Here is a 12,175-nt window from a genome sequence, read left to right on the forward strand (position 1 = left end):
CCCCCCCCCCCCCCCCCACCTCCCCCCAAGTGCCGACGTGGTACCCCCTTCCGGAGGAACATGATTGGCCAGCCTACAGTAGTGGACAATGGCCAAGCAGCTATATAGATATGCAAAACACAGCATCCTGACACTTCGCCGTAAGATGATGGGTACGAAACTTATTGAAATGTTGCAACAAGTTGACGACACCACTTGGCTGATAACCTGAGCAGAATTCACCATGCAGATTATGCTAATGTATGTTAATAGTAATTAGTCAGAAAAAAAATTTAAGGGGGCAGATGGAAAAACAAGAGGGGAAGTAAAAATATCCCATTCTCTGTGAGGTAATTCGTAATATTCAAACACATTATGTGTTTCAAAATCCTGTTGCATATCAATGTCAATAATATGGGCCTGTAATTTTGTGGATTACTCCTACTACCTTTCTTGAATTTTGGTGTGACCTGGGCAATTTTCCAGTCATTGGGTACAGATCTTTTGTCGAGCAAGAGGTTGTATATGACTGTTAAGTATGGAGCTATTGCATCAGCATACTCTGAAAGGAACCTAATTGGGATGCGGTTTGGACTAGAAGACTTACTTTTATTAAGTGATTTGAGTTGTTCACTACTCCGTGGATATCTACTTCAAAGTTACTCATGTTGGCAGCTGTTTTTGATTCAAATTCTGGAATATCTAATTTGTCTTCTTCAGTGAAGGAATTTCAGTAGGTTGTGTTTAGTAACTCTGCTTTCGCAGAACTGCCATTGTAGAGATGGAATTGACTGCGTCTTGCAAGCTGGCATACTTTACATATCATTAGAATGTCTTTGGATTTTCGAAATAAAGTTTCGTTGTGGAAACTATTATAAGCGCCTCACATTGATGTCTGTGCTAAATTGTGACCTTCTGTAAAAGATCACCAATCTTGGAGATTTTGCATTCTTTTAAATTTTCCATGTTTTTTCCATTGTGTCTGCAACAGTGTTCTGACCCGTTCTGTGTACCACAGGGGATCAGCTCCATCATTTGTTAATTTATTTGGTATAAATCTCTCAATTGCTGTCAGTACTATTTCTTTGAATTCAAGCCACATGTCATCTACATTTACATTGTTAATTTGGATGGAGTGGAGATTGTCTCTCAGGAAGGCATCAAGTGAATTTTTATCTGCTTTTTTTTGAATAGGTATATTTTTCATTTATTTTTTGAGGATTTGGGGGCTAAAATATTCAATCTTGCTCTGTGTTAACTATCTGTTTTGATGTTCATTATTAGCTCTGGATTGTTTATTGCTAAGGGGTCAAGTGCGTTTTCACAACTGTTTATTATTAATGTGGGCTCATGAACTAAATGCTCGAAATAATTTTGAGATAATGCATTTAGCACAATTTTGGATGATGTTTTATGTGTACTCCAGGCTTTAAACATGTATTTTCATCAACAAATCAAGGGTAAATTAAAGTCACCACCAACTATAATTGTATGAGTCGGGTACATGTTTGAAATTAAACTCAAGTTTTGTTTGAACCTTTCAGGAATTGTATCATCTGAGCTGGAAGGTCAGTAAAAGGATCCAATTATTATTTTATTCTGGTTGTAAAGAATTACCTCTGCTCATACCAACTCACAGGAACTATCAGCTTCAAATTTCGCTACAAGATAAACTACTTCTAACAACAACAAACACGTCTCCACCAATTGTCTTTAGCCTATGCCTTCGGAACACTGTTAGGTTCTTCTCAAAAACTTTGGCTAAAATAATCTCCGGCTTTAGCCAGCTTTCATTGCCTATAACGATTTGAGCATCAGTGCTTTTTATTACCACTTAAGAGTTCTGGCACTTTTCCACTACAGCTACAACAGTTTTACAAATTGTTCCTGTATCTACATTCTTCCTATGTTTGACCTGCACCCTTTGAGACTGAAACCCTTTCTGTATTTCCCCAGGTCCCTCTAACCTAAAAAACCGCCCAGTCCACACCACACAGACCCTGATAACCATGTAGCCATCTCTAGTGAGTAGCGGATGCCTGACCTATTCAGCAGAACCCAAAACCCAATCACCCTGTGGCACAAGTTGAGGAATCTGCAGCATACACAGTCACAGAACCGTCTGAGCCTCTGATTTAGACCCTACACTCGGCTTTGTACCAAAGATGCCTGCACTGAGATTGACCCCTCACCCACGGTTGAGTGGGAGATCATTACTAAGTCTGGCAGGCAGTGAAAAGCATTCTGAGGGCTGATCATAGGGCCTCCCCGGTTTATTTGACGAACAGGTTTCAGGCGTTATCTGTGGCTGACGATGTCTCTAAGCCGGATGCAGTTGTCCACCCTGTTCCAGAGGAAGCATCTCGGCTCACAAGGTCTGGGCGTTCACAGAGGGTGGGTTTGCTGGTAGTTGGGAGTTCCAATGTTAGGTGCATAATGGACCCCTTAGGAACATGGTTGCCACGGAAGGGAAGGAAGCTAGTGTGCACTCCGTGTCCCTACTGGGGGGAGGATGCTCCTGGATGCCATGAAGAGTTCAGGGTGCAGCCAACTCCAGGTGGTGGCTCATGTCAGTACCAATGACGTGTGTCACTTTTGATCATTGGAGATTTTCTCTGGTTTTGGGCGGCTAGCGGAAATGGTAAAGACTGCCAGTCTTGCTTCTGAGATTAAGACAGAGCTCACCATCTGCAACATCGTCGATAGAACCAACTGTTCCTTTGGTACAGAGCCGAGTGGAGGGTCTAAATCAGAGGCTCAGGCAGTTCTGTGACCGTGTAGGCTACAGATTCCTTGATTTGCACCATTGGGTGGTGGGTTTCCGGGTTACGCTTAATAGATCAGGAGTCCGCTACACACAGGAAGTGGCTACATGGGTAGCAGGTGCTGTGTGGAAGGTACTGTGTGGTTTTTCAGGTTAGAGGGCCTCAGGGAACCACAGATAGGGCATCTGTCTGAAAGGGGGCAGGTAAAACATGGTAAGTTAGTTGTAGAAACAATCAGTATTGTGGTTGTAAATTGTCGTAGCTGTGTTGGGAAGGAACCAAAGCTGCAACCCTAATGGAAGGCACTGAAGCTCAAATAGTTATAGGTACAGAAACCTGCCTAAAGCCGGAAATAAGCTCAGCAGAAATTTTTTTCTAATGATTTAAAAGTGTTCTGAAAGGATAGATGAAATACAGTTGGTGGTGGAGTATTTATTTGCTGTCAGAAGTAGTTTGCCTTGTAGTGAAATTGAAGTAGATAGCGAAATAGTGTGGGTAGCAGTTATACTTGACAATCAGACTAAACTATTAATTGGATCATTTACTGACCCGCAACTCAGAAGATATAGTTGCTGAACAGTTCAAAGAAAACTTGAGTCTCATTTCAAATAGGTACCCCACTCATACAATTATAGTCAGTGGTGACTTTAATCTACCCTCGATATGCTGAAAAAATTACACATTTAAGCTGGCGGCAGGCATAAAACATTGTCTGAAATTATACTGAATGCTTTATCAGAAACTTATTTTGAACAGTTGGTTCATGGGCCCTCTCAAAGAGTAAATGGTTACAAAAGCAAACTTGACCTCTTAGCAACAAATAATCCTGGACAAATAGTGAGTATCGTGACGAATACAGGGATTAGCGACCACAAGGCAGTAGCTGCTAGGCTGAATACCATAACTCCTACAACCATCAAAAAGAAACAAAAAGTATATCTGTTTAAAAAAGCTGATAAAAAAGCTCTTAATGCCTTTTTTAAGAGACAGTCAGCACTCCTTCCGATCTGATCATTTAAACGTTGAAAAATTGTGGAATGCTTTCAAAGAGATAGTATTGACAGCAATTGAGGGATGTCTACCACATAAATTAATAAGTGATGGTACTGATTCCCCATGATACCAAAACGGGTCAGATTGCTGTTGCAGAAGCAGCAAAAAAAGCATGCCAAATCTAAAATAATGCAAAATCTGCAAGATTGGCAAAGTTTTGCAGAAGTTCGAAATATAGTGCATACTTCAATGTGAGATGCTTATAGTAATTTCCATAATGAAACTCTGTCTCAAAATCTGGCAGAAAACCCAAAGAGATTCCGGTCATACATAAAGCACACCAGTGGTGAAACGCAATCAATACCTTCACTGTGTGATAACAACAGTGAAGTCACTGATGAGAGTCCCACTGAAGCAGAGTTATTAAACAAGATTTTTCTGAAACTTCTTCACCAAAGAAGACAAAGTAAATATTCCTGAATTTCAATCAAGAACAACTGCCAAGATGAGAAACATAAAAATAGATATCCTCGGTGTTGCAAAGCAGCTTAAATCACTTAATAAAAGCAAGGCTTCCGATCCAGATTGTATACCAGTCAGGTTCCTCACAGTGTATGCTGATACAATAGCTCCATATTTAGCAATTATATACAACTGCTCGCTCACAGAAAGATCCGTACCTAAAGACTGGAAAATTGCTCAAGTGACACCAATACTCAGAAAAGGGAAGTAGGAGTAATCCGTTGAATTACAGGCCTATATCGCTAACGTTGATTTGCAGTAGGGTTTTGGAAAATATACTGTATTCGAACATTATCAAGTACCTCGAAGAAAACGATTTATTGACATGTAGTCAGCACAGATTCAGAAAATATATTTCTTGCGAAACACAACTAGCTCTTTATACTCATGAAGTAATGAGTGCTATCGACAGGGGGTGTCAAATTGGTTCCGTATTTTTAGATTTCCAAAAGGCTTTTGACACCATTCCTCACAAGTGTTTTACAACCAAACTGCATGCCTTTGGAATATTGCCTCAGCTGTGTGACTGGATTCGTGATTTCCTGTCAGAAAGGTCACAGTTTGTAGTAATAGACGGAAAGTCATCGAGTAAAACACAAATGATATCCGGCATTCCCCGAGGAAGTATTTTAGGCCCTCTATTGTTCCTGATCTGTTCTCAGTAGACGTCTTAGATTGTTTGCAGATGATGTTATCATTTACCGTCTTGTAAAGTCATCAGATGACCAAAACAAATTGCAAAGTGATTTAGATAAGATATCTGTATGGTGTGAAAAGTGGCAGTTGACCCTGAATGAAGAAAAGTGTGAAGTTATTCACATGAGTACTGAAAGAATCTGCTAAATTTCAATTGCACTATAAGTCACACAAATCTGAGGGCTGTAAATTCAACTAAATGCTTAGGGATTACACTTACAAATACCCTAAATTGGAATGATCACATAGATAATGTTGTGGGTAGAGCCAACCAAAGACTGCAATTCATTGGCAGAGCACTTAGAAGTTGCAACAGGTCTACTAGAGAGACTGATTACAGCACACTTGTCCCCCTATTCTGGAGTATTGCTGTGTGGTGTGCGAACCGTATCAGATGGGACTGACGGATGACATCAAAAAAGTACAAAGAAGGGCATCTTGTTTTGTATTATTGTGATGTAGGGGAGATAGTGCTACACACATATGTGAATTGGAGTGGCAATCATTAAAACAAAGGTGTTTTTCCTTGCGGCGGAATCTTGTGAAATTTCAATCATCAGTTTTCTCCTCCGATTGCAATTGAGTTCTGTTGGCATCCACTTACATAGGGAGAAATGATCATCACGATAAAATAAGAGAAATCAGGGCTTGCACAGAAAAAAAAATTTAAGTGCTCGTTTTTCCCGTGCGCCATTCGAGAGTGGACCAGTAGAGAGACAGCTTGAAGGTGGTTCATTTAACCCTCTGCCGGGAACTTTATTGTGAATAGCAGAATAATCACGTAGATGTAGATGTAGAAGATCCACAGTTAGTCCTGTCTTGTGTTGAAATCAGCTTTCATCTTGCAAGCAAGACTGGCAGCCTTTACTAGTTCTGTTAGCCACTCAAAACCAGAGAGAATCTCTTCTGATCCAAAGTGACACATGTCATTGGTACTGACTTGAGCCACTCCTGCAGTTGGCTGTATCCTGTGCTGTTCATGGCATCTGGAAGGACCCTTTCCACATCTGGAATGACTCCATCCAGTATGCCCAGGGAATGCACATTGGTTTTTTTCCCCTCCCTGGTAGCCATGTCCCTAAGTGGCCCCATACTCTCGTAGGCAGAGACGTTCCCTCTGAAACAGGGCAAGTGACTGCATCTGGCTGAGGGATAGTGTCAGCCACAGATAACACCTGGAACCTGTTTGTCAGACTAACTGGGGAGGCCTTACATGTGGCCCCCTTGGAAGTCTTTTGCCACCTACCATGGCCCGAGGTGACCTTTCACTCGACCACGGGTGAGTGTTCAACCTCAGTGCAAGTAGTAACTGGGCTATTCACCAATGCGAGCTGTTCAGCAGACTCAGATGTGCTGGACATCCGTTGGATCCGCACAGTTGGCCCACAACAGTGATCTCATCCACTGCAGCTTCAAGCTATGTAACTCAAGCCATCACAACCTAGAGCTGAGAGCGAAGTGTCACCAACTCGGCTTCCATTTGCACACAACAGTCACAGTCCCTATCCATACCTAAGACCATGGAATGTTTCCCCTCACAGACAAACAAGGACAACTCACACACACTGTGGAACCTTACTGTGGGCGTGGAGGAAAACACAAGAACTGTGTCCATTAAATTAGATTGACACGCAGAGATTCAAAAACTGAACTACCAAAGTACACAAATGAGATTAAATAATTTGCTTATGATTTGGAAATGGTAATATGTCACAAAATCAGTTTACTTTCCTACACAAATGAACACATGAGAAATGTTAAAGATTAAATCATCACTCATGAAATTAAACTACCAAAACACACAGATGAAACTTTACAATTTGCTCTTGGTTAGGAACTCATAAAGTGGCACAAAATCAGTTACTTCCCTGTGGTTGCTTGTGTCTTGGCCTGCTCTGCTGCTGCTTCAAGTGGAAACCATGAATGTAACTTTATTATCAGTACTGCAAAGAGCAAAGGGACTTAGAGTCAAATACAGTTCCAGATTTTTGTCCTAATCCTACTGTAATTCTGCAAGAATAAATTTCAGCCAACAATTTTTTGACGCTTTAGGTAAATAACTGTTTACTCATGATTACAACGCACGTGAGTATATACAGCAGAATTTCAAGCATCTGAGGTACATGAGTGAGCAAATGGAAATAGCACAACCAGAGTGAAAGAAGAAGGAATTAATGAGCATCCTCCAGATAAACCTCTAGTCCATCTGGTTTGTAGAGTAAGAATTTGCTAATAATACAGAGCAAGCAGGCAATTATGAGCAGTTGCTCCACCTTCAAATTACGTTAACTGAAGTTTTCTGTTAAATATATGCATTTGCAACCATAGGTATTGTATAGTTACTAATGATAGTGTTTGAACTGTCTGTCTGTCTGTGTCACTCAACTTCTTTATCAGAAAATTGTCTTTATGTTACAGGTTGAATATCTCTCGATGTGTGGGATTAGGTTCAGCAGCCATGTTTTTCATTGCCCGTCTTCCAAAGCTGCGTACACTCTGGGTTGAGTACACAGACTTCAGGCGTTTACGTCCAGGAATAAAATGCATAATTGACCTACCAGAGTTGCGGCACCTCCACATGGGAATGACCACAAATCTACAATATGTACCATTTGATTCCTTCCCAGAGAATCTTTCAAATCTCAAGTAAGTTAAAAAGGAACATCAAAGAGTCTGATGATTCTCTCAGTCATTTGAAAAAAGTGTATATATGTAATGTTTTGTCACAATCTTTGTTGTTTGTTTATTAATATTTCAATTGAGTTTTTGTAATGAATTAGGTATCAAATATGAGTATGGAGCTGAGCTTAATTTTCATTTATTCACACACCTGCTGGTACACAAATTTGGCGTACACCCAAGTGGAGCTCAGAGCATACACATGACTTGCTTTCAGTAGACCAATGTTGTAGGCCTATAGTACATGGAAAATTACCAATGATTCTTTAGAGATTGATGTATTGTGAAACTCATCTTGAAAGAAGAAGTGACATAGTCACCATTCTTTCACAGCCTCAGTTGTGGAATCCAGCTCTCATTCTCACACATGGTACATTTCTTAAGCAGCACAACATTTACATTTTACAAGCTAGAATGTGTTTAGGGACATATCACAGACTATGGAAGAATACATATTTATATTCTAAACAAATCGGTAGATGATATCAGTGTATTATACAATCTCATCTGACTAAATTTCTTATATACTCTCACTTTGTTGCATAATTGGCTGATGGCTCTCCTGCCAAATGTTCTGTGTGTCTTGGCGATGGAAGGATCCTCTAGATTTCATTACAAGTTATGGAGCAGTGACTTGATAGTTCTCTAGATTCAGAGATTCAGGATTATTAAATGACGTACCTTTGTTTATTAACATAACTTTTGTAGTTTACATTACATTACATTAATATTTGTTCGATAGATCATGAATATGACATATTGTAATGATGTGGCACGTACTAGTTTAACATGTTTTTTTTACACAGCATAATTTTTTTACTGTTACTACTTCTTATTATCTGTTGAGTAGAAGGAGTAGTCATTCAGAAATTCTTTTAATTTATTTGTAAATACTGGTTGGCTACCTGTTAGACTTCTAATGCTGTTTGTCAGATGACCAAAGATTTTTGTGGCAAATTAATTTACCCCTTTCTGTCCCAAAGTCAGATTTAAACTGGAATAGTGAAGATCATCCTTTCTTCTAGTGTTGTAGCTGTGTACATTGGTGTTATTTTTGACTTGGGATGGGTAATTAATAACGAACTTCACAAGTGAATATATGTATCGCAAAGGTACTGTGAATATCCGAAGTTCCTTAAGTAAACGTCTGCTAGATAATCTTGGGTGGGCTCTAGCTATTATTCTGCTTACATGCTTATGTGCAATAAATACTTTTTCTCTTAACAATGAATTACCTCAAAATATAGTGCCATATGGAAGCAGAGAACGAAAGAGAGTATAGTAGGCTAATTTACTGATATGTTTATCACCAAAAAGTGGTATAACCCTAATAGCAAAAGTAGCTGAACCTAACTGTTTCAGCAGATCATGAAAGTGTTTCATCAATTCAATTTCTAATCAATGCACACACCAAGAAATTTTTTAACATTCTGCCTTAACAACAGACTTCTGTTCAAAGGCTATATTTACCCATGGTGTTATGGCATTTACTATACAGAACTGTATACTCTTGAGTTTTCTCAAAATTTAGTGAGAGTCCATTTGCAGAGAACCACTTAATAATTTTCATAAGACATTATTTACAATTTCCTCATCTAATTCTTATTTTTTGGGTGTGATTACGTACTTGTATCATCAGCAAAAAGAACTAGGGTTGCATCTTCACGAATATAGAGTGGCACGTCAGTAATATATATTAAGAACAATAAGGGACCCAAGACTGAATGAACCCTGTGGACACCATTCTTGATACCTCCCTAACATTGGAGGACTCTGCTGATTTTTGCAGACTATCTTTTCTGTTAATTTCAACCTTCTGCATCCTTCCAGTTGAATATGAATTAAACCATTTGCGCACTGTCCCATTCATTCCACAATACTGAAGCTCATTTAGAAGAATTTCATGATTCACAGAGTCAAAAGCCTATGAGAGGTCGAAAAAAATATCCCAATGGGTGATGTTTGGTTATTCAGAGCATTTAATATTTGATCAGTGGTAGCATATATAGCATTTTCTGTCGAAAAGCTTTTCTGAAAATCAGACTGCCATTTTGTTAATATTTCATTTTTACCAGTATGTGAAGCTGCTCTTGAATACTTAACTGTTTCCAGAATTTTGGATAAAGCTGTCAGAAATGAGACTGGGCAGTACCTGTTAGCATAGGACCTTTCCCCTTTTTTATGCAGTTGTTTAACAATAGCATATTTCAGTCTATTTGCAAAAATACCCTATTTTAGTGAGCTACTACATATGTGAATGAGAATTCTGCTTTTCTGTTGGAAATGCCACCAATTCCATGTGAGCTTTTACTTTTGAGTGAATTTATTATTTTCCTTGTTTCAGTAGGAGTGGTGGGTTGAATTTCAGTTCTATCAAATTGCATAGGGATTGCTCTTCCATATATAGCCTTGCATTTTCTAATGAACAGCTGGTTCCAATTTTTCTCCACAACACTTAAAAATGATTATAAAAAATATTTTCTGCTTCTGACTTTTTGTTAACAAACTTTTCTGAAAGACAGTCTTCCTGTGTTTTAATTTTATTGTCAGAGGTGCTGATATCAGACATAATGGACATACTTCTGTACTTTTTAATAACTTTTCTCAGTACAGTGCTGCAATTTTTATAATGTTTGACTGTTTCTGGATCATTACTCCATCTAGCTATAAGATACATTTCTTGTTTCTGTTTACAAGATATTTTTATCCCTTTACTAAACTATGGCTTTTTAGATGGTTTCTTACAATTATATTTCACTGGTTTCTTAGGGAAACTGTTTTGAAATATGTTCACATAGGTATCAAGAAATAGGTTAAATTTTAAATTAGTATCAGGTTTCCTGTACACCTCATCCCAGTCCAACTGTTGCAAGCTTTCCCTAAAATTTGCATTTGTTAAATCGTTAACTCAATGCACTGTTTTGGAGGACTGGTTTGCATTACTGCATGGAGCTGTGTTATATACTGTAACTAGCTGTGCATTATGATCAGACAGACCATTTTAACAGGAAAAGTATGTATTTGATTAAATTTATCTTAGTCTGTAGAAACGACATCTACCAGTGTGCTGTTTTACTGTACTACCCAAGCAGGAAAATCAGTAACTGACATCAAATTGAAAGACCCAAGTAATACTTCAAGGTCAGGCTTTCTATCAGACTCTTTCAGAAAATCTACATTGAAAGCCCCACAAACAATAATTTGCTTCCCTCTGTCTGACAGATAGCACAACAAAGATCCAAGTTTTTCAAAAATAACTGAAAATTTCCCAATGGGTACCTGTACACAGTTACAGTTATAAAAGTACCATTATTTAGTTTAAGCTCACACATACACACATGCATCTATATGTTGCTCAAAAGAAGCATGAAAAGGACTGTTTTTGACTCAGGAGGCACCCTTATAGACAGACGCTCTTCAAGTTTCTTCCTAATTACAGGATACGAAAGTCAGTGATAAGATATCAGTTCCTGAAAGCAGTACGACAGAACTGTCAACTCGAAAAATCAGATTTGAAAACTAAAAGATTTCTGAGTGCTTTTAAGTATAAGACATTTTGAAATTCATTACATGGTCACCAGTGTTTGAGTGCATAGTGGCCCATGTAATCATAAAGTTGCTGGTTTGAATCTTGCTAGCACAAACATTTTTTAAAACTTTTATTTAAATTCCATATTCATTCACGAATGGAAATTTTAATTAACAAATATTGAATCATAATATTTTAATAGAAATAACGTTTTTGTTTTAATTATTTATCATATGAAAATAAATTAAAATTTGGTACAGACATGTGAAATGCCTTATTGCTAAATGGAAAAGTTGTGTACATCAATGATACGTTCAGTTTCTAGAAACAAAGAAAGTATTTTATTTTTTATTTGACATTTTGCATTTTTGTATATGAATACCTTCATCTCCTTGTGATTAGTAATAAATATGAAGAGGTAATTTTTAGAACTTTTTCCAGTTCATGGTGGGATGATACAGTAGTTGTGATAAATGTTTTGAAGAGATAGACGGTCTTGGCTGCAAAGCTTGATCTTTTTTTGCAGCCAAGACTGTATATCTCTTCAAAAAGTTATTTTAACTAAAAAATTACAGTTCAGTATATGTTTATTAACATTTTCATTTGTTAGTAAATATGGAAGTTCAGTAAAAGTAAAGAAAGAAAGTTGCTACTAGTGAGATATCAACCAGCTACTTTATGAATACTAGATTTTCACTCTATGCAATGAGCTACCAGTGACCAGTAATAAGTTCAAAATGTTTTGTACCTGAAAGTGCTCAGAAATCTTCCAATATTGCACACTTATTCTTTTTTGAGAGTTTTTGAGAATCACACCATACTGCTTTAAGAAACTGATCCCAAGGCACTGACCTTCAAATCTTGTAAGTATGGAGAATATCGAAAAGGGTCAGTTCATAGCACCCCTTGCCAGGATATACCTGACAATTTTACCATAACACACAAGCTAGAGGACTTAAAGAAAGTAACAGCTGAATTTAATGAGCAATGATTTGCACCTTGATGAGCCTGA

At 38.1% G+C, this 12,175-nt stretch overlaps 1 protein-coding gene across 1 annotated transcript in view; it reads left to right on the top strand.

Moving 5' to 3' along the window:
* Positions 1-12,175, top strand: part of LOC124804670 — a 221,407-nt gene that overhangs the window by 190,737 nt on the left and 18,495 nt on the right. Inside the window, exon 10 of the mRNA XM_047264912.1 lies at positions 7,374-7,601. Coding sequence (XP_047120868.1) covers positions 7,374-7,601 — 228 coding nt within the window. The remainder of the gene's footprint in view (positions 1-7,373; positions 7,602-12,175) is intronic.

This window comes from Schistocerca piceifrons, chromosome 7 (assembly GCF_021461385.2).
Source record: "Schistocerca piceifrons isolate TAMUIC-IGC-003096 chromosome 7, iqSchPice1.1, whole genome shotgun sequence".
Taxonomy (NCBI): domain Eukaryota; kingdom Metazoa; phylum Arthropoda; class Insecta; order Orthoptera; family Acrididae; genus Schistocerca; species Schistocerca piceifrons.